This window comes from Aythya marila (assembly GCF_965140915.1).
Source record: "Aythya marila genome assembly, chromosome: 2".
Lineage (NCBI taxonomy): Eukaryota > Metazoa > Chordata > Aves > Anseriformes > Anatidae > Aythya > Aythya marila.
The window spans coordinates 14,842,525-14,866,454 of record NC_139043.1 but is presented as its reverse complement, the minus strand read 5'-3'; the positions used below and the strand labels follow the sequence as shown (position 1 = coordinate 14,866,454).

The 23,930-nt window shown below is 37.0% G+C and overlaps 1 protein-coding gene across 9 annotated transcripts in view; it reads right to left on the bottom strand.

Annotated features, from left to right (window-relative positions):
• The window catches only part of PARD3 (par-3 family cell polarity regulator), a 447,831-nt gene that overhangs the window by 136,037 nt on the left and 287,864 nt on the right, over nucleotides 1-23,930 (bottom strand). For 4 of the 9 annotated variants that reach the window (XM_082753473.1, XM_082753470.1, XM_082753471.1 and 1 more), the window contains 4 exons: nucleotides 20,624-20,775; nucleotides 19,479-19,523; nucleotides 12,873-13,100; nucleotides 6,628-6,844 (listed from right to left, as the gene is read on the bottom strand). In XM_082753473.1, the coding sequence (XP_082609599.1) occupies nucleotides 6,628-6,844; nucleotides 12,873-13,100; nucleotides 19,479-19,523; nucleotides 20,624-20,775 (642 nt within the window). The remainder of the gene's footprint in view (nucleotides 1-6,627; nucleotides 6,845-12,872; nucleotides 13,101-19,478; nucleotides 19,524-20,623; nucleotides 20,776-23,930) is intronic. The other 5 variants (XM_082753468.1, XM_082753472.1, XM_082753475.1 and 2 more) reach the window with 3 other exon arrangements.

The following is a 23,930-nucleotide window of genomic DNA, read 5'->3' as shown; positions in this document are numbered from 1 at the left end:
TTTCTGTCAGAATGACAAACTAGAAAGCCACATACGATTATGTTAATCTCTCGTTTCAGATCTCTCTCGCACAATTGCATACCACCGCTTTCTGTGTTTCGTGTAAAAGTCACAGAGTTTACTAACCATTTAATGAAGCTACATTCCTTAAATCCCTGACAGATTATGTGAGGTTGTTCGGATTAGAAAAAAGAATTTGCCTTTCCACTGCCCCCTGCCCCAATTATATTTTAGTCATCAACATTTGTACCACGGGGTGTTTGGGGATGCGGGCAATGAAACACAAATCTCCTCCAAGCAACTGATTACCCCATGCAGAAGGAAACAACAGGAAAGAGAAAAAGTGTGGAGAGGAAGAAAGGAGAATCGCTTGCCTTTCCGAAAAGAAAAGCTATTTTCAATCAAGCTTATCTCTTTCTGTCCCTTATTTACTTTTAATTGGAAAGAAGGAAGTAAAGAATATGAAAATACTTTGAAAGACACTTGCAAGAGTCCTGGGTAATTGTCTGCATCAAAGATGACAATTTGCTGCATGGCTGATTTCATTTGAAAGGCTTTACTGACTGTGCATCCCAGGGGCTGCCTGAAACTTTGAAAATGGATCAGGACAAAGTAGCCCAGAGCAGCGCAGAGCAAGGTGTCATTAGCAGTATTCAGCTTGCAGCCAGGATGAGGACTACACTCCTTCCCCAGAAAAATTAAAACCCAGCACACTTAGACCTTGCATTTAGGCTTTCAGTGGGTTGCACACACTTTTTCTAGCTGGTAGAAGAGGGGAAGCAGATGTGGACTTAATGATAGTTGTGCCAGCTGGCACAGAGAGTAGTAGCAGGCAAAAAACAGAGCACAAATGGCCCCAAATTCCATTTACCTGAGCAACGACCCAGCTCAACTTTTTTGATGAAATTTTTAGCATAAGTACCACAAGCTGTCTGCAATGTTCTCAGATGAGTATTAGCAAATCCAGGTGCAATTCAGTGTACAAGCAACAATCTTTGAAGTTTAAGATGATACAACAGACAGGTGCTTAAGCAATAATCTCTTCCTCTATGTTCTAAGACTCAAGATTTATGGTATTTTGTGCCAAAAGCAGAGCACAAAAAAAAAAAAAAAAAAAAAAAAAAAAAAAAAAAAAAGTCTAACTTGCAGAGTTTATTCCCATGTTTTCTATCCAGTTCATGTATCAAAAAGTGTTATTCACCAATAGAAAGTCCTATTAGCCATGCTTCCACACAAAATACCATTATTGCTGCTTCTTAAGTAATTGCATGATGAAAATCAGACCACTGACTTTATCTGGTTCAAGGTATTTGCCAGTCTTCTTGATTGGGATATAATTCAACAGTATTTTACACAAGTCAGAAACCTTTTTGCCATGTGTCTGCTTAAAAATCTGAAGGTTGTTATTAAACTTTCTGAATGTTGTTATTGAAGGGACATATTCTCAGCACCTTGGAAGCAGCTGTGTGGGAAAAAGGGGGGAAAAAGACAACAGTGTATCTGATTTCAGCTAAACAAGGTTGTAAAATAAATTATCTATTTCCTCTCACAGAACTGGAATAAACAACGCTACAAGGCTCCCAGTAATCATTTTAAATGTAATTTTAGGATTAGATTTTAATGGTAATCTGACATATTACATTTGCATTCACTATTCAGTGCATTGATTTACTCACCTGGATGCTACAATAATCAAGAGAGGAATTGAAGATTAGTCACCATACGTCACAGATTTACATTTCTATCAACCTGACAGGCCAGATCTTGAAATATACAGTCTCCAGTACTAAAAACACCTATGCATATGTTTAATGTTAAATATATTGTCTTGTTCCATAAACTTCAACACCCCGTGCTTATCTTCCCCATTGACAAGCTATGTTTCTGTGGACTGAGGTTTTAATTCCTACAGTAGAAAATGTATTTATTTCTTGTTACATACTTATCCACAGTTACTTCAAAGTATATTACATCCTTCTCATTAGCAAACTCCAAAAATAATGAAAATATTTTCTAAATTCAACTAGAGGTTAAGACACAATAGGTATATCCCCACATCTTTCATTCTCCTCAGCAGTTCCCCACAAAAACTCAAACATACCGTTTGTATTTTCAAACCCATTTTTATCTCATTGTATTGATATATATCAATTTGTTTCAGCATGCTTTTGTTATCACGCAGTGACTGTCCCTCCAATATTATTTTACCATGACATGACTTGTTGCTACTTCTCTTCTTCCTTTTGGAAACCCAAAGCTGCCTTTCTGCTCTCTTTTTTCTTAACATCTTAGTAGTTCAGTTTCTCTAAACATGTTATTCCTCAGACACAGCCTTTCCCGAGACTGAGCACTTTGCCAGACATAATTTTTCAATCACAAAACTCTCCATTGAGAGTCCTCCTATACAAAATCCCCAGTAAGATTGTGGCCATCTACTTCCCTGCAAACAAAATAAATTCCAAAACATTAGTGGAACAATCATAGTGATGTCACTGTGTTACTAAGTCATGATTCTGGGCTATCAGAGAGAATATTATACGTGGTTTGGGGAAGCTGGGGAAAGATGTAGAGCTGCCACTTCTTCCATCTATGACACATTATTTCATCAGGCTAGTCAACCATCTAAAGACTTTATCCAAGCTTGTACACTGTGAATAAGCAGGGAGGAAGTATAAGGATCTCAGGCAATCAGCTGCACCACAGCAGAGCATCATTTCATGCACAGCTACAAGTAAGAATAATCTCAAATCTTACATACTGACAGTCCCCACTTTCATAAATTAAAATATCCTCTATTGACAGGGGCAGGAGGAGGGAAAAGTAAGCAGCATACACAATTTTCTGTCTCAGGAGAGGAACATCACAGAATCCCACAACATAGAAGCCCATCAAATTAATGCATCCCTACCAGCACTAATTATAGGTGCACTGTTTGAAACTACGGAGCCTCTTGCTTAACACAGTACTACAATGACTTATTTATCAACTGGATGGTTTTGTCAGGTTCATTTAATCAGGAAGAAAAATCTCTACAGAAATAAACAAAATCACACTCAGAAATGAGTAAACGTATTTTAGCTTCCAGTTGGAGATGCATAAAGATTTTTATAATCTTCTGATGTCAAAACATACATCCATTCAAGCCTTCTTAGCAGCAAGACACAAAAACTAGCAGAACTTTCTATCAGCTTCTCCAAAATTATTTGCTCAGCTGTCAGTGGCCATCCAGGCACCCCTTGAATGTCAGCAGTGGAGAAGGTGGAACTGCACAGCCTCTCCCCGTTATGTGATTAAAGACAGAGAATATAACACATAATCCCACTGCAGGGATAAGACAGACAGGGGGATGATGCAACTGCTCAGGTAAAACAAATATGTTCTGGTGTAAGCAAGCTCTGCAGCACCCACAAGCAGCACCAAAGCTGATCTGTCAGCATCTCCCCAGAGAGATCAATATTTTTGTTCAACATTTTTCTAGGTTTACTTATACCCTATATTTATCTGTGAGCTGAAAGAGAGACCATTAAGCCAAATGTCAAATTTATAAATATTATTCTCTTCTGCTCTCAAATGTCAATTTGGAAAAAGAAATACACACATACTCAGACAGATTTATTTCACTGAGAGAAGGGTGAACTTCCAGACTGTCTGCAGCCCAGTGTGAGCAAAGGTCCTCAGGAAACAAGGGGAGCTTGGTGTGTCAGAGCACTGTGTTTTACAGCTCTCGCTCACGGTTACATCAAGCTTCTCTGCTCTGTTTGATGAAAGCAGTAAAACAATGCGAGTACTTAAAAGATTTACTTATGATTTTAACCTGTTATCTGAATCATCCTGGGATTTCTTGGAAATGATGACTAGATGCTGAAGGATAAATGTAACCTAGGATCCCCTTGTGGGAGTTCTCATCTCACGGTACAGTTTAATGAAGATCCCAGTACCAAATCCTAAGATTTTAACTGAAGGCAAGGAGACTTATTTTTATACATTACATAGACTCGGCTTCAGAAGCTGTCAGTTTGCATACAGGCAGTAAAAAGCCCCTTGGCTAAATACAGGCATCGAATAAAGTGTCAGTTAACAGTAATTTCACCCCGCAAGTGTTCTTGCCCATACAACTTAATGAAGAAAGATTGTTTTACGATAAGAGCAATGAAAAGGAGGAAAGAAAGAAAAAGGAGAAAAGAAAAAGACCTACAAAGAAATGACAGTGTTGCAAAGAACCCAAACAGCCAATTACGCTTTGATCATGGCTTGAATTTCAAGTGTTACTGTCATCATTATTTTCCACTGCACCACTTCTTTCCCTGATTATTCGGTATCTATGATGTATGTTGGATATACAGCAAAAACAAAGCATGGTATAGGCAGAAGCACTAGCTTATCTTTCAGCCATAATAAAGCCTCTCTCTCAAACATTATTGAGATGCCTGTCAACAAAGCAAATCTGAGCACTGAGTGGAAATGAGGCATAACATTTAATTCCTTCAATCAGCATTTTCCTGTTTGCCAGGAGCACCTCTCCTGGGTGGGCTGACAAGGTGCAAGCTAATTTAAAGATCCAGGAGAAGTCAAACTGCATCCGGATAGCACTGCTCCCACGTTAATTAAGAGGAGACTGAAAAGTAAAGTTCACTCAAAAATGGTACTGAGGGAAAAGATAACTCAAGGAAACATTGACTGTTAGGAAGCGCAGACAACAAAGTGATCATCAGACCTTCTTATCAGTAAAATTATAGTTTTCAGATTAAAGATTTAAGAAGTGTTATATCAAACATACAGACAAGGTTACTTCATATTTTGCTGGGAGTGTCTGATTAAAAATTGTACTAATTGCCGTTTTCACATTAATTTCCATTCAGAGCTTTCAGAGCTACACTGGAACACCAGACACGAAGCTCTAACACCAGAGGGAAGAAAGCAGATGACAAGGTCTGGACTGACCTGGCTCTCCAAAACAAGAAGCCTTCCCTGTTTGGAGGGGACTCTCTGCAAGTCAGTTCTTTGTCTCTGTACTAACACTTGCAAGATGAAGCAGCTCCCTCACAGGTCCTCTGGGCACGAGGAGCATTATACAGGGGGAACCCAAAGACTAAGGAGCTGCCCAGCTTTCTAGATGCTGTGCAATACCTTCTGACTGAACTGTCTCACCAAATAGCACTCATGTTACTGCTACTTACACACCGCAGAATTTATCATGTATAATTTCCCTCAATTTTGCCTGTCATTTATATTGTGATAGCCATTTATACCAGAAATCTTAAAGTCCTAAAACAAAGCTACAGAAAAATGGCAAAGACTACAGAAAAGAACCAGTTGGCATTTTGCATCCATAACCTTCTCCTCTCCCCTTGAGCAGGGTGCAGCCCTGCGCTGGGCTTCAATTCAGGCAGGCAAGCACCCAGAAAACGAAGGTAGCCCCATAGGACATTCATATGATCAGGCTGAGGTACTCTCCTCCTACTGAAGTGTGGGGCTATCTTTTATGACACTTGTGGTACTGTTGTATATGCTGCCTAACAACCTGATATGATTTTGTTTCTTTTCTAAATAAATTTTCTATTATTTTCAAACTTTTTAAATCCAAAGTTAACTAGTTTTGTAATGTCATTCTGACAGAACAACTCTCAAGAACCTCAGCAGGTACAACCAAAGTTCAATCACAGGATAAAGATGATAACAGGTTTTAAGTAAATTGAAGCTCCACTTAAAAGTTTTCAGAGTAGAATCACTGTTAGTAAAGCTTTAAAATAATACCGGTATCTCACTTCAAAATTAAATAGTGAATCACTGCATACATAAAAGAAATCAAACACTTCCATATTATTTTTTCTTGGAAGTATATTTATTTACTTTAGCTAGTTAAAATAAAGACTGATTTTCTTACTCTCTCACCCCTTCCCACAAGTGTTCAAAGGTGTTTGTCATGTTTCACCATTTACCCAGAACAGCAGGGTGTTCCTCAGCAGTCTGCTCCTTTCAGATCCCTTACGTCTGCTGGAGAGACGACTGTCTCCCTTCAAAAAATTCAGTAGTTGGTAAAAATCAGATCTTACACTGACCCCTTCTCCAGAGTGTGGGTTCACAGAGCACCCAATCTTATTTAGATCCTGATTTCCTTGACACAAGCCTGCTGCTTTGCATTCTCAAACTGATGTATTTCTTTCGCATCTTACCTCCATAACACCAAACAGCTTAACAGTAAAGCAAAAATACCCACACATTTAGTAACACGTAAGCTTTGGGTAAAGGATTAGGAACAGCACAGGTTAAGAAGTAAAAAAAAAAAAAAAAAGTACAAAAAAATTTGATCTGTTGAGGGATATGTGCACTACTTAGACATCACCAATGACTCTTTTACAGACCAGGCAGCTTGAATATTTAAAACACATTTTTCCTTTGCAGTCACTTTAGCTCACTATACCCAACAGCTTTTCTTCCATTCTGAGCTGCTTTCCTTTCATGACACTTTTCATAAACTCAGAAACTGAGAGATATGCCTAAATAAGTCGTGCATGTGTTTTTCTAGTAAAATACGGCCTCAGGAAACAGTTACAATATAAAGGCTTCACCTAAAAGACAAAGCTGCATTTTATAATTCATTCTCATATTTGATTGCAAAGGACCTACCTGAACATGTCTCCTAAGCCCTTCAGCATTCCTTTCTTTGCCTTAATTTTATCCTTCTCTTTATCTCGATCTTTCTTCTTTTCTTTTCCAGCCTTTTTTCTGTCACCTTTATCTTGGCTTCCATTCATCTGTCTCTCCAACGAGTGGGATGGCTGGTCACTTGCTGTAGACACAGATTCTCTACCAGATCTTGAGCTTTCCTCTGTGTCTTCCTCCACTGAAAGTACAAATTAAGAAACATCAATGGGATAACAACAAAAAATAAAGGCAGTTTTTTGGCATATTACATAATTTATTTGCAAGCAGGTTATATGGACAAAAATAAAATAATCCCATTCTTTTCCAAAATCAGTATCTGATGATTTGGGTTTCTCCTGGAATGCCCCTGTGTGCTATTACATGCAATCTTAAAGACAAGGAATTCACCTCTGCAGAACACTCTGAAAATTTGATTCGTGCTTTGTGGGTATTCTGAATAATATATAGATTAATAGGGAGGATTATTAAAGTGATGTAAATTGGACTCTTTTGTTTCACCATCTAAATCAGTTGAAGAAAGCTTCAGAAATGTCTGCAAGAAACAGCAGCAGTGCAGCATACCCTGTCAGGAAATTCTTAGTAATACTCCCATAAAAATATGAAAGTCATTAAGGACTGTTAACCCTCAATAGAAGCCTTAATAGACTTTTTCTTCTGCTACAAATACTATAATGGTTTTCTTGCACTACTTCATTTCCTGGAGAAGTATAAAGCATGTCATGCATCATGGCTTTTGTTCTTCCATAGCAGTAGTACTGCTTGTGATGGAGCAGCTTGGGAGGCTCAGGTGGGGAGATTCCACCAAGCGCAACAAGCAAAACCTTTTAAGAGCCCCTAACGTGATTCTTCTCTGTTTCTAATCCAAGAACAAGACCCAGAGAATCCTAGAGTATACCCAAGGTCAAATTTAAACAGACTACATGTATTGCAGAAAGCCTGAAACAGAAATGACCAAAAGAAACAATCCAATCAGAAATTGAAAACTCCCCCAGTAGTTTAGCAAGAAAGAAATAAAACATGTCAAGCACAGGAGTTAGAATACTGCAGCCTTTCTGACTCAGCTTAGAGTCAAGCTGTGATCACCCAGGAGCTTTAAAATGTTCTATCATCACCTTAAAAGCAGGACTACACCATCTTCCAACAGACAGCATAAAGCAGCAATTAGAATCACAGGTGCATACTTTGTAGTGTTTCCTGTAGCTCTAAGAGGCTCCAAACAACTTTTGGCAGTAGAGGTTGGAAAATAAAGTTTTGCTTTATTTTTTTCAAGTATAGGGTATTGGAAATAAACTTTTTTTTTTTTTTTTTAATAGCCAAAAGGATTTGGAAATTGCCATGACATAGAGGGAAAAAAAAAAAAAAAAATCACTTTTTAATTTAGCATATGTTTACATATTACTATTACTCCTACTAGTACTATTATTTGTAGACCTCAGCGACTCCTCTACAGCCAATGAATGTGTGATTTTTAAGAAATTTGTCATACATAGAGTACTGTAGAATATAAATTTGTTTTTCTTAGTCATCTTTCATATTCACCTTACCAGTAATTCACTGAACCTGAAAAGTCTACAAATCACTAGCTGAAAGCCACTCAATATTCTATCTTCTCTCTCTCAGATACTCACCCAGAAAATAGTGTTTATACTCTAATATTATAATACACAGACCTGTCCAATAGACTTAATACTTGCTCAGTGAGTATCCCAAGATTTCTATAAATATTCTCCAACCCTGGAAGATCACATAAATATATTTCAAGAAAAACATACCATATCAGATAAATATCAACATTAATAACTGTTTTTGAATCTCAGCTCTGAATTCCATACTCTGAATTACAAATCACCAGCAAGGGGAAAAAGAAAAAGAAAAAGAAAAAGAAAGAGAAAAAGAAAGAGAAAAAGAAAGAGAAAGAGAAAAAGAAAAAGAAAAAGAAAAAGAAAAAGAAAAAGAAAAAGAAAAAGAAAAAGAAAAAGAAAAAGAAAAAGAAAAAGAAAAAGAAAAAGAAAAAGAAAAAGAAAAAGAAAAAGAAAAAGAAAAAAAATGGTCCCCAAAATTCTTATTCATTTATCCTCAGGACTGCTATCAATTAAGTAGATGACACAACTTCTCGATTGTAGGCACTGATTTAATGTTTGGATAATTTTATTTTAGAAAATGAATACGCATTTCCTATACATCTGTGTACTAGCTGTACTTGCATTTTTTTGGTGAAAGTGTTGTTTAGACAAAGTTTGGGATGATATTTAATTATTATTAAGAGTATTGGAAAACCACTTTGGAATAGAGATGCTAATTTTTTGCATGTTAATTTATAGCTACAATCTGTTCCCATTAAACCAAATAGACATTTAAATGATTGTACTTGCAAATGATTATAATTAGTAAAATTAAAAAATTAAAAATTATAAATCTGGCAAATTCTGAAGTCAAATGTTTACTTGGTACTTCATTTCCAGAATTTCTAGAATTTTAAAGATGAACATATTTTGTCCTATGGTTGTTCATATTCATATGACAACACGTTATTTTACTCCTAAATATGTATTAAGTGTATTGTGCTATGCTGAGTTGCTGAACAACTTGTCATAACAATGCCTCGTCTTATTGTTTTGCATATTCTGTGGAAATAATATTGCCTTCTTTCCACAGTTGTGCTACAATAAATATTTGTCTATCACACACATTTTGCTCGCAGTTAATTCCATAGCTTAGAACAAGTCATGTGAACTACATGTAGGACGCCTGTTGTCTCAAAATAAACACTGGTGACTCTACTGGAGTAAATAGATTTCCAGTTTTCTTAAAAAGGCATGTCATGAAGAAACTTGTTTCACTTTTATGCAGAACAGTCATTCTGCAATTAACATACACCTAATTACTAGTGTTTAGAACAAATGCAAAGGCTGCTCAATTAAAAATTCAAGCCCAGGCTACAAATGAAACTTCTAATTTCTGCTAAGTTGAAGTAATGACATTAGGTTGCCACAAGACGCAGAATGGATTTGCTTTGGTGCTGTTATTTCCTTTCTTCTTTTCCTGCAAACTCCTATTCCCCCCTCCTCCCTATGCAGGATGCTGAAGCCAAAAAAAAAAATTGGAGTATACTTTAAACATCAATTAAAGCTGAAAACTAGCGTCATTTCATGAACCACACTGTACTGAAGAGATCTACACAAACAGGTATTATGAAGCTATCCTCCTAATTAGGCCATAAAATGGAAAAGATGCACATGAGGAATCAAAGCTACTTAATGTGAAGCTATTTTGCCACTAAGCTTCCAGGCCTCTTATTGTGATATTTAATACAGCCGTAGATTCTAGCAATTAAGATTCAGCAAAAGATTAGAAAGCTTTGCCGATCTCTCCCAATCCAAATGCCCTGTTCTCATTCAAGTCACTAAAGATAAACATTTTGCTTTCAGTCAGCTATTTCGAGTATTAAGGAGGAAAAAAGAAGAGAAAAAAAAAAAAAAAAAGAGAATCAGGCAAAAATGATCTGTAAAAGCTAAACACCCACACCTTTCCACAAATATTACTTCTTTACAGAGATTAAAATTCATACCCATCTTCTCAAATACTTCTTAAAATGTTGTCCTGGAACTGGACACAGTGATCTGATTTTCATCCTGCATCTAGTAATTTAATAACATCTTTTTCCAAGGACAGCAAATACATTCATAGGAGAGTTAGCCCCTCTGCTACATATGCTACCTGTATTTATATGGCTTTCTTATATTGGGTGATGACATGTTAAGAATTATTCTATAAAATGTATTGCAATGCTGTTATTTGCTGCTCCAAAGAGGGTCAATGTCTGGAAGAAAAAAGCACTCAGCACTGAAACATTTGGAGAAATACTTGGGAAAAATATCAAGTAAAGCAAATGAATCCAACCTCAAGGGCATCAGCAAATTGACCACCAACATGTTTGCCTGGGTTTTATAATGCCAGAAAGCCACATTTTAATTTCAAACAATTACGGAATAATTAAATGCAATTTTAAAAAAAAAAAACAAACCAAACAAACAAACAAAAACTTATGCCATGTCATTATGGCAGCAGTGAGACATTAGCCACATTAGTACTAGATTGTTAAATCAACTTCTATGTATTCAAAGGTGTCCAGGCTTTTTCCAGCTGAAGACATCACTTGGCAAATTCTCTGGAATCTGAAGCCACATATAATTTACACAAAGTGGAGGAGACTGCACAAACACAGAAATGTTCTGAAAAAGACAGACCTCAGTACTGTAGACCTAGTATTTTGAGCTGATCCCAGGCCCCACATGGCTGGGGCAGCTCTTAAGCTCCACGTTCACCATCAGAAGCAAAAACCTAGAGAGCCTTCTGTGCCATTCCTGGGAATGAGCTGTGTCCAGCCAACATCCTGCATTTGCTTTACAACTTGTCTGCTTCTATTACCCTGGCAGTCCAAGTTTCTGGATTACTATTTAGATGTTTTATTGTAATATATGGAAGCTATTAAAACGCATGCAACTTCAACAGAATGTGCGGTACTATTCATATACCTAGGTCACACTTTGTCCAGCCCTTCTGTACCATATGGGATTTGAGAACAACCTCACTCTGGCTCTCCCAAGATGGCTCTTGGTCCATCAATGCCAGAATTCTTCATCCACGAGGAAATGAGGACAAAGACTCACCCCATGGCATTTCACTTTCAGCCAGACGGTTTTGTCTGGTTTCCACTACTCCCATGCAAAGGATACAAAGGCCATCAGACAGTTCCTTTCCACTCTATGCATTGTATCCATAAGCTCAAAACCTCTTGCAGTAATCTCATAAACCTATACTCACCTAGAAAGTCTTTCTTGATAAGTTTTGCTGTCATGTGTAACTTCTGGATAAGCCCTAGATATTTAATGCCTCAAAACAGGATATTACTCAGTTGGCTCACAACAAACAAGACCCTTTAGAAAAATGCTGTCTTGTGTCCCAGAAGACCACAGGCATGAAGTTTGGGATAATGATCATGATCACTACGCATTTTCTCATACCTGTTCTTCTACTGGCCAGGAATAGATTGACAGCCAACAGCACCAGACCAGCATTTAGCCTCACTGCTGCGTGAAATTGCTAGGTGCTGTGAGAGGGAAGCAGAATTCTGTCCATAACTACCTTTGAGAAAAGTGACTGGCAAAATGACCTCCCTTTCAGTCTCAGAACACTTTTAGAAACAGACATATTAAAAGAAAAACAACAGAAGAGTTTTAAAAAATAAAAGAGTGACTACACAAGTAGCTTACAACAGAACATTATAGAATGACACTTCTGAGAAAGATTTTCTGAAAGTAAAAAAATTTTAAAAAGAGAGTGAAAAATCTCTTTTCAAGCTTTTTCTGTTAGTATTCAGGCTAAATATTTTACCATTTCAGCTTTCCAAATATCTTATTCATTCATAAACTACTAACTAGCTGCAGGTAGACTGAAAAAAAAAAAAAAAAAGCTGGTGGTGTGTGACAAGTCGAAACTAGTACAACATGAAGGTTAAAAATCCAATAATTTTAATACAACCCCTGATTGAGGTAATTTACCATTCACACTATTTTCATTCAATATGAGTTGTCATTTTACCAGCCCATTCTTACATAGTTCAATAATGATAAGGTTAGCTTTGAAGTGATTCTTTTATGTTAATGACATTCTCCACATGTTGGGTCATACTTCGGGTTAAAGAACTGAAAATGTAAATGAATGCCCATTAGGGTGGGTAATAGCTGATCATTAACTTTATATTTTATTAGATCTGCCAGCCTTACTCATTCTAATTAAAGGACAGTGATTTCTTTTTTTTCCCCCAGACACTACAAATGTACCCTTTCTAAGTTAGATGCACATATTTTTGTAACATGAATTCAGTGTTTTTTTTTCTTTCTGCGTAAAATGTTTCTAATTTACATCAGTAAATTAATTAGCTGTCTTAGAGAAAATTTTCATAGTAAGTAATTTAAGTAAACATAATCCTAATAATCTTATTTCCTTGTTTTAGGAAGGAAGGAAGCTGCAGAGTGTTGCAATCTGCTAATGCATATGAAGGGCAAAAGCCTGAACAAAGCCATGAAGAGAAGTTAGTTCTATTCTTTTAAAACCCTAGGATAATCTTCTATCACTTTTAATCACCTTCTAAAGGATTAACTTATATTGTTAACATTCTTTATGTATAACAATAGTTTACTTACGAGTTTCCATGCCTTCATCATCATCATCTGCTACAGGTTTATCATACGATTTGTCTATGGCAGCTCTGAAGCTTTCATTGCAGCCTCGTCCTCGGATAATTCGTGGGCGTGGGCGGTGGAAGGGAATATCACCATTCAGAGTCACCTCAGCAACTGCTGTCTGCAGGCTTTCTAATGAGCTGGATTTCTTCAGACCTAATGAAGGCCCCACATCTCTGGTTGGGGAACCTTAGTGATTTAGGGAAGAAAAAAAAAGTAATTAGAATTAGTGTAGAGAACTGCATGCTTGATTATGCATATCCATTGTGAAAGTCTTTGGGGACACGCTTAACATTATTCACATCATCTCTCAATAATCTGTTGGGAATTCTCTGCAGATTTGTTGGTCTCAGAAGTGAATGAGTATGTCAAGTTATAGTCAACGAAACCGACAATGTTAGTAACGTCTGGCTTTTCAAATTCGTGAAAAGATACCAACATCTCTTACTATTATTTTACCAATTTGAATGATAAAGTAATCATGGGGCTTTAAAAACACAGCTCATGAAAACAACAGAGATACATATCTAACTGCATCAGACAAAGCTATTAATTATTTTTTGTTTAGAGATGAAAATTTCATCTGTACTAGCAACTGAGAGCATATTCTGGGCATGAATCCTATTGTGTTTAGAGTAACATTCTTGCAAAGTACCCCAACTTCTGGCTTCAAGGCTTCATGTTGTTCTGGCTTCATGTTGTTTGGTTTTAATTGAGTTTTAAAGACTCGCATCAAAATGCTAACTATTTCATAATGAAATACTTCTGAGAAATATCAGTTGACTTGCTGGGATTTTGTGAATTTGTTTTAAAAAAAAAAATCTGTGGAAAGGACCCAATTAGCCAGGCAATACCAGCTACCCAGCTGGAAAAGAAACACATTCCTGGCAGTGACCAGGTTGGTGCTTGGGCAGCCCTACAGCTGGGGCTGAGGGCAGCTCTTATCACTGCTGCACGCTCAGAGGAGTGCCAAGAAAGCCCTAGCTAGTGTTCTGCAAAACTTCTTCCCCATCCAGACTTGTCTTCTTGGCTTTGTGGACTAAATGTCTAGCTTCTGTTTTTAGATACACACACTCACAGTGCTGACAATTGCACAGTTGGATCTCACAGTTAAAATGGAGAGAGATCTATCAGGCAATAAACTGATAAATAAAAATTTTCTGTGTTTATTTAGAGTGATTTTGTTCAGAAGTGAAGAATAGTCCTGGCCACCTCTTCTATAGGATTTGTGGCTTGAGAGATAGAAGAGGCATGATCATCCCAGCCAGATTTCCTGAAGTTATGAGATCAGAGCCCTCACCCAGAATATAGAAAATCTCCTATTTTCTTGACCTGAAGGGAGCTGAGCAGAGAAGGGTGCTGTGGCACCACAGCAGTCCCTGGGGGTGGGTAGTTAGTCACCACCCTCATCTTACAGAGGTACAGAAAGATCAAGGGACTTGTTCAAAGCCAGACACCTCCAGGAGACAGAGCCAAGCACTGAACAGGGCCACCAAACCAATAAACAACCTGCTTATAAGCAAGGTCTGGTGTGAATGATGCAAAAAACGAGTTATCCTTTTAAAGTATTTATATCAGAATAATATAAAGCTCTGGAATTGATTCCTGTTATGGCAGATGTTAGGAGGGAGGAGAGACAGTATCTGTCACACTTCTGTGACACAGTTATGTGAAGTTACATTAAATGGGGAAGGGGGAGGAGGAATAGCACTAATAACAGTTTCTCTCATCAGTCAGTTTTGGGTGGTGCGGGATGGAAGCTGGAAGAGGGGTGCGGGACCTGCAGAAAGGCAGCATGGCAGGTCCTCACATGTTTTTTGCTAGCTTGGTGTTAGGTAGAGCAAGGTGACAAATGCTGTCATTTTCCACTCATCTATTAAGAGTCTGAACATCTAAGTTAAAATAAAATCCCTTAGATCAAATAGATTCAAGAAGCAGCTGTCAAAGAATTCCCTGTAGCTGCCCTACTTTTGAGATGAATTTGTAAACAGAAACAAAACAACAATCCTTTTTCACAGGTCTGGAGAATTGCTGCAGTTTCATTCCCCCAGAGGTCTGGGGTCCTGCTGTTTTCACCCTCAGCTGGAAACAAACACACCCCACCAAATTCAGAATTTTACCTTGATGAACTCGCATCTCACAGAAGAAGCCACCCTCTCGCCCACTGCCCCTGTTTGTGAGGGTCATGAGGATAGCTGGGGGCACAGAGCAGCTGCTGGGGTGAGCAAGAGCAGGCAGCTGGGACAAGGATGTTTGATGGCTTCCCAGCTGTGCAAACAAACTGCAGTCCAGGTTCCCCCAAGATTCGAACATGGCCCAAAGTCTAATGCAAGTATTTTCATAGAACACTATACCAAGTGAAAGAGCTTCAACTTGGGCAATGCCCTAGAAGCTGTCCACTTTCTAACATACGTCACAAATTGCTGGTCCCTCACTAAAGCCTGCAGTACACAAAGATTTTGTTTTTTTGCTTTTTGGGACTGTGTTTTGATAAAAACAATCCACAAGACAGAAAAGAAAAATGAATGCAACATTTTGAAGGGGAAAAAAAAAAAAAAAGAAGAAGAGAAGAGACAGGACAATCCTATATGAACCAGCTGTTTGACAGATTCAATTTCATATACAAAGGGAAAGGGTATCCTCTTACATGGCAACTTACTGTAAACTCCCTTATTCCAGATTCTGCTTTGCAACCTTCTAAATGAAATGCTCGTATATCTTTTCCTAATTACTGAGTGGCTCTTTTTGTAAACAGTAATTATAAAGCAAGCATTTATATGCCCATTTATGTTCATACAGAACATTAAAAAAAAATCCATTTCCTGCTACCCAATACAGATCTTTGTGAGAACAATATTTATGTAAGTTGTGCTTTCCCAAAGGAAAAGCTAGATGGGATATGACCTAATGTTCCTCCAGTACTGTAAAACTAATAACAGATTACAGAAATGATACGAATATTTATTGAACTTGGGTGGTCATGAACACAAATGTGGACAGGTTGCAGAATTTGAAAGAGGAAAATGTCATTACACAAGCAGTTTAAGCACTGTGATCGTAAAGCTATGTGTATTTCAATACCTTCACCAGCTTCTATGGCCACTTCATAGCAAATTTGCTATTTTCAAAATAAATGGTTAAGCCTCCCTGTAAATTGAGTGAGTTCAGAATTTATTACTAGAATTCACTAGCCAGAAAGTGAGCTGTTTATTCATAATCCATTGAGAAACTGCAAACTTTCTTTAAGATGCATTTTGTTTAAAATTTATGAGTCACATCAAAACCTTGTATTCTAAATACAAAAATGTCAGCATTTTCTTCTAGACTTTACAGTGCTGGTGGTAATCATCAGAAATGTTATCTGCTGAGTTCTATTTTGACAGCAGAATTTGAAACAGAAAAATAAAAAGAAAGAAAAAAAAAACACATCTACCTAAACCATCTTCATATGACTGAGGGATGAAAGGGGTTCTTTTATCATTTTTTAAAATTTGAAGTTAATCAAAATTTTCCATTCCAACAATTTTATTAACAAATAATCCGCCCTTTGAGGTGGATTCAGCCATCTGCAACACAGAAGCACCCCATCCGTAAATCCTACCGCGTGCGCAGCCTCCCTGCACGCTGCTTACACGTCCATCCACGCTGCTCTCCTCTGTGTGCCATACACCCAGATCCACCTCTCACAGGCTCTGTGCCATGCTCACGCCATCCCAAGCCCCTGCCCACCAGGCATGCACCGCCACCCTTGTGTCTCAGCTGGCCAGTCCCTGGGGATAATGCCAAGCCTTGCTCTCCAGACCATGCAGCACCCTCTGCTCATGCACGACCTACGGGCGTTGCATGCATCGGCTCTCATGTGGCACAGGCACCTCAGGGCTTCACCGCACACACAGATCCAATGAGACATCTAATACTCACAGACCACATTAAACCTACGTGATGCTCCCTGCTCCAAGCCCCCTTTTTTTCCCGTGGCACTGACTCTGTTTAACAACTCACGATGCTCCCACCTCTCTAATCTTACGTTAAGTATTTATAAGGTGCCACAAGTCTGCATGGGCGAATTGCAAAGGCAAAAAGTCTGGTGTTAAAGGACGTAGGAGGCTTCCTTTGGTGACTATTTTTAAAAGCTATAAAAGTATTTTTTTAGTGCTATAAAAGCACTTCCCTTTAAATGGTTTTAGATGATGCTTTTGTTTCTTTCTGAAACATTATTTTTACTAACTCTTAGGTTAAATGCTACCAGTGACGTCAAAAACTTCCCTCTATTTGATTAAAGCAGTTTTGCAAAGGCACAAAGTCTACTTTTAAGCACTTTCTTAAAGGACATTAGTCTATTTTTGAATTTACTAACATCTGCTACATTAGATTTGATAAATTCTTCTATTTCTGTTTCAATTCATATGAAAAGAGTAACATTTTTTGCTGGAAGGGGGGCAGGGGAAGACTAGAACAAGTAACTGCATCAAAAGTATTTCAGCTTTGTTTCCATTTAATAAAAGTTTACTTTAAAAGCACCCTGTAAAAATAAATAATTTAAATACATCTTCTGTGTTGGATTTGCTTGTTTGTTTTGCTGTTGTTTGGCTTGAAAGAGTGTTTTGGCCTTTCCTCACTGTGGACATGGAAAAAAGAAAAAACCAACCTGCTAGCATGCCTGGGACTCAATAAATGAGCCACGCTCAATTGCTACTGAATATACTTCTAACCTCTAGAATGAACTATAAACACTGCAAGGATTAGGCACTTCAAGTGAACTACAGAAAGAAAAATAATTAAAAATCTATTATAGTTACTAGGGCTGGTGAGTTCTACGCTCTCCTTTTCAGCTAATACTATTAAATCCAACTTTGACTGCAACAGTGTTTGTTTTTATTTTTCTTTAAAGTAAATATATGCTGAATTTGTCTGGCTTCTACAGTTCATCAAATAATAGTTCACCACACATTTGATGTATTTTTTTTCTTGTACCAGATGATTTTTCAGCCAAATTGCAGTAAGTGGTTTGTTTAAAAACCACATCCATCTTCAGTAATGGGAGAAATGCAATGTTTACATACTAAACCTGGTTAAAAGCACACAAAATAAATAAGAAAAAGTATAGTCAAAGGTGTGGTGTGTTTTTTTTTTTCCATTTTTTCCAGCCACTGAGCTTGCTGTGCACAAAATATGTAACTGCTTAGTCCAGATGGTTACGGTCACGCTCGTTCACCCAAGTTGTCTGACGTGTCTCTTTTTGGAATTTAATCCAGGTGTCACACATATAGAAAAACTATACTCTGTTGATACCACCAAAAGCACTTTTAAACCTAAGCATCATATTTTGCTAAAACACAGGATTTACATCATTGTTATCACATCCCATTCCAATAAGCAGGCTAATAATTAAATGAAGAATTATTTACAAGTAATTTGTGTTTGATCTGTAAGTTCTTTTTCTGTGAATAGTGCTCATGGTGAAGGCAGTTCCCAAGCTCTGTTTCTTACCATAACCATTAACACAATTCATACATTCTGATGGCCCTAATCTTTCAAAACATTCAATATTATTTTTTTTATTCATACTCAATTTGTAAGGTTGCAAGTTTATGACCATATTCTACAACATTTTAAGAGCTTGAAGTTTTATCTGTTTTAATAAAAAATATAATGCAGTCAATTGATTAGTTACAGCTTCTCAATGTTCCTACTCATGTTGTAAAGTGTCGTTAAACAGAGATGCAGTTGTGAATTATTAATCATAAATTCTGCGTGGAATGCCCTGCTCCCCAAATCATGCTAAAATAAATAATATTGTCAGGTTTAAAAGGTGAATTGTTCCTAATTAGAGCTAAGTAATGTTATGGTGTCCTCTGGATCTAGCCTAATTAAAACAGCATTCCAAAGGTCAAAAGCTAACTTGTATTAATAAATCATAAAGGCTAATAATTGCAGCTGGTGCATTATTTTAATTACTAATAAAAAATATGCTTTGAAAGCTATTTCTCATTATCATTGTGTGAAGTGTTACAATCTATCGTATGTGGAAAATATTCTATTTACATATTCTTTTGTTCTGTTACACTGCTCTGGTTTCAGTTCCAAAAGCAAATCGAGTTGCACTAATATTCCTCAGTTCAACTCACAACATCTATCTGATGACCACTCAAGGCAAAGACAGCAATTTTGGAATTAAAGGAATTATTTTCAAGCACTGTGTTAGCAGTGTAAGCCAAACATTTGACTCTTCTACATTCCTCTGAGTTTGAAGCGAGGAGAAGATTTTCCAAGATTTCGTTGAAAGGACAAAAATCAAGACAACTGTGAATATTTATGAGTTCAAAGTGTAGAAACAGGTGTCTACCTACAGCCAGATATATATGACCTGCTTGAATATACCACCCTAGATACTTATCTCTATAGAGAATTTTCTTTTTCTCTATGACTTGATTATTCACAATAGAGAGCAGCCATGCAAGTACTGGAATATTCATGTTTTCATGCAATTTGATTGGCAGTTCTGTAATTGTGGTAAGCTGCTTTGACCAAGGTTTCTATAGCAACAGCCTTACTGTCAATTCTTACCTGTTTTCTGGTCATCCATTGTACTGAGCTTAGTCTCGTCAGCTACTGTTAAAAGGTAAATGTATAACGGTTAGCCCAGTTAGTGCCCATGCCCCACATGCATCCAACATTCCTTTTTTTTTTTTTTTCTGTATTTTTTTTCAAGTTAGGGGGGCCTTAGCAATGTCATCCTTCATGCATATAAACTGTAACAGTAAGCAAACATTCTGGATAGAAATGGCAGCAAACAAGTAACCTTCATGCAATGTCAGTCGTGTTCACATCACAGGCAGGTACAATATGTTATTTACACGTTAGCACATCGCAACTAGTCAAGACAAGTCAATGCCACCAACCTTACTGTCCTCTGAAGAAGTTGGTGAATTAGGGATTGCAGGTAAGATACTGACAATTATTGTAAAGGAGCAAATCTGATTATATTTTATTATTCTGAGTATGGATTTTTGTGTTTAAGCAATTAAAACTCACTGTTTAAGGTTACTAGATTCCGTACTTCAGAATCTAAATTCAATACAGAAAAATAGATGGGCTGGTTAGCATTTGCTTCCTCTCAGTTGTTTTACCAGTTAAAATGATCACAGTTGATGGCCTGTCTCAGTTGCTCCTAATTTCAGGGCTTCTGATATAAATATAAAACTTAGGTCTCAACCAGAAGTCAGACTACCTTGATTTTCTAATTCTGAACGATTTCTACAAAAAAAAAACAACACTTTGCATCTTTAATATCTTAATCAAAATCCACCTATAAAATAAAAGCTACTAAGGGTCTTTAAGGCTAATTGAATTATAATCATGAACTGAGAATAATTCTATGCACCCATAACCACAGCATGGTACATTTTTACACAGTTTTTCTACATGGATTTTTAAGTGCACTTTTCACCTCTATTTTAATGAATATATTCAATATTTACATATAGCTGTATATCCAGAGGGTTCTGATATTTAAATGTATGGACATTTACAAGTGGTAAGAACAATACACAGGCCACTTGGACATTCATGTTAAGAATACTTTACTTCACACCAGTAGACCTTATGCACAGTATTACTGCACATAAATAATGTGTTTGAAATTAGAAAATCTATATACTTACAACATGAAAATCAGGTTCAAAGAAAACAATTGAAAAAATATCACTCACTACCTAGATCCATGCTTTTGGATTTTCGTGTTTTAACAAACTCCAACTGACTGGCATCTGAAAATTGCTTTGTACGCTTTTCTGACATGCTCTGGCGTCCAAAACCCTCTCGCTGGAAGGCAAGCACTGGATCAACATCTGGACTAAGAGTGCTGTAGGAAGGGAGAAAAATCATGTGAACATTTATCAAGATCACGCAACCTTTCACTCTGCAGAGAAAAGCATTTATTTAGCATGTGACTTCAACCAACAATAAAGTACACATTTTTAAATAAACCAATGCAAGTAGTCAGTTACACACACAATGAATTTGTTTCACTGCATCAAGCAATTCCAGTTTAAAAGAATAAAAAAATTCACTCATGAGCTTTAATGAAAGATGTACATATCTCGTGTAAACTATACATATACTATCAGAATATATGACCTCAACACAGGAATAATTTGAGGGAGAATAAAAAAATCCATTTTCTTAATGAGAAACCAGTATATTCTCTTAATACCAACTTATCATATTTTTCTTCATCACAAAATATTTTTTGTAAAGCATACACAGAATCTGTCCTGCCTGAAGCCCCCAGAGACTTCCCAAAGTTCTTAATTTAAGGACTGCCTATTAAAATTCTATAGCATTTCCTGGTTTTAACTTGGCTATGATAGACAAACATATTTTTACTTAGTACTCTACTAAAGAGCAAGTATTCACCACAATGGTTTCATCATTAAGTTGGACTCAGATTTGGTCTCTTCTGCAGGTTTCTTGCATGACCTTGGCTTCAGAAGCTTTCTGAAGACAGATTTAATAATGTCGGTCTGATGTTGGTAGAATCATGAATGCAAGAACACAGGCAAAATGAGTTTGGTGTGCAAGCTAAACCCTAGGCTTGGAATGTGTCACCGTGGCCACACCACAGAGAAAGGGAGAGAGAGGGAGAGAAGGAGAGAGAAAGAGAAGCAATTAAATGACCACTGTAAGATCACTTACTGCAAATAGAAAGAAAATTCACACAAGGGTCTTCTGACTCCCAAAAAAGGGAAAACTGTTAATAAGAGCCTGAAGGCAAGCCCAAAGATTTAGATTTCTACTTAAGTTGACAGAAGGAGAAATCTAAAGCATAAATTACTGAGAAAAACAAACAAACAACAGGAAAAAATAAAAATAAAGTACTTTGCACCATCATTATCTATCCAGTAGGGAAAAAATCCTCAAAATTCCTCTTTCAATTGTTGCACTTCATGATAAAAAAGCTGAATATCTTGTCACTGAGATCTCTAAGCATGTCTCTCTACATGTCATTCAAAATATTGTATACCTACATGCTACTATGCAGTATATTTCAAAATAATTATTTTCTATTTTAAGGGCCAGTTAAAATTCACGTTTTATACCTAGTGAGAAACAGGAAAAGTTTCTGCAGAAATGAACTTACACTTTTAAATTATGTAATGTGAACATGCTTATGCATGCCACATACTGTAATTTATAGAAGCATCTTTGATCGAGAAACACCTGGGTACTAGGCACAACAATGAAGAGAGCTAAGGAAATGTGTCCAGAGGCATCGAGTCCTATAAATGATGAAAATCACTATCTGCATTACTAGGCAGTGTAGAAGAAATTCAGTCTAGTAGTGGCAGATTTACAAATAATAAGATACGTGCATGTGACAAGCATGTAATACTTAAATAAGAGCAGAATCAGAACTTTTTATGAATAAAGTCAATGTCAAGTGCCTTTTGACTTTAATATTTCTGGCTCAGGCTCATAATGTTTTACATTTAATTGCAGCAACTATTTCAGAGATGTCTGCATAGTTTAGCAAGGTTTTGAAGCATATGCTTAAAAGCTCTGATGAATCAGAGCCTGAACGAAAAAAAAAAACACTATTTAGTCCTTGCATTCACATCCACAAAACAGGGAAAAAATGATCTCCACACTACCAAAAGGTAAAATGGATGTAGTCAATACATCCTTCTAGCATTTTCAGCAGTGCAACTTGTAGATGAATATGAACCGCCTAAGTTTGAAAACAATCTCTGAGTGACCCAACTCAACACCTTTTGTAATCAGATCATAAATGGCTTTCCCAAGGCCACACAGGAGTTTCTGGCTCTCTACTAGTCAGCACAGTCTCTGAAAGCTCGAAAAATGTGGTTTTACTAAGTGAAAATTTTCTCTAGCAACATCCGTTAATGCAGCTCACGTTAGTTAAGGATGACCAGCTCCATCCTGCCGAACAAAATGTATCATGTGGCACTTCCTTCAAAAGGGGTGAATTTCTAACACTATTTGTTTTGGCTGCATGCTCCGTTTTTCATATGAGCTTGCGTTGATCAGCATACATAAAGCTTCTAATAAAGCTGAATATCATTTTCATGTAAATACAGCCTGCATGCATATATTCATTTGAAGTCCTGAGAACACACTGAAACTCCAAAGTTAAACAAAACTTGGAAAGGGCATTCTCATGTAGAGGATGGTGGGGTCTGACACAGCATCAGCAATCACAAATTCTGGAGATCAAATCCCAGTGTTTCAACTGTCCCCATGTTTAAGGGCATTGCCCATATCTGCATTTAGCACACCTATCTTCCACGCACATTTCTTATGGGGATTATTACCGTATGTTTGCATCGTATCTGGAATACGAGCGGAGCTATTTAGCACCAAAAATTACTTACTCTCTGACATCATGATATCCCATACCTTTTTAGAGTACAAATGTCAGAGTCCTACGTTCTGTCATCAGTTTTCATGTTCTGGTTTATTTCTATTATTAATGATCCACAGGTGTTTTAGAAATTAGGGAACATGCAGATCACAGGAGTTTGAATACATCTATTTTGCGCAAAAGTGTTCAAAAGCCCCACTGAAGATCCGTAACTAGAAAAGCCAGAGAGCACAGAGGAGTAACTAATATCCCTAAAAATGCCTCATTTTAATATTTTTCAACTACATTAATGGAAGACAGAAGGTGAATTTAATGCAAGTCATTAAGCATTGCCAAATGCAATTTACTATATTCTAGAATACTTAACAAATAAGGTTTCTGGAATGACAGCTGATCCTTAAAAGAATGTAACCGTCTTCTGACCCTCAATGTTATTAAAATTCCACTTATTAATCCTGTCTTATTGCCCCTTTGTTTTCATAACATTTTCATCAAGGATTAGGGAGATATTGTCAGGCTGGAAAAGCTTACATTTTCTTCTGTGATTCGGAACAGCTGCCATTCTTGTTTGGATAACCCTTCATCCATATTCTTAGTTTTACCCTTTGTGCCTTCCAGCTAAATCATACAATGCA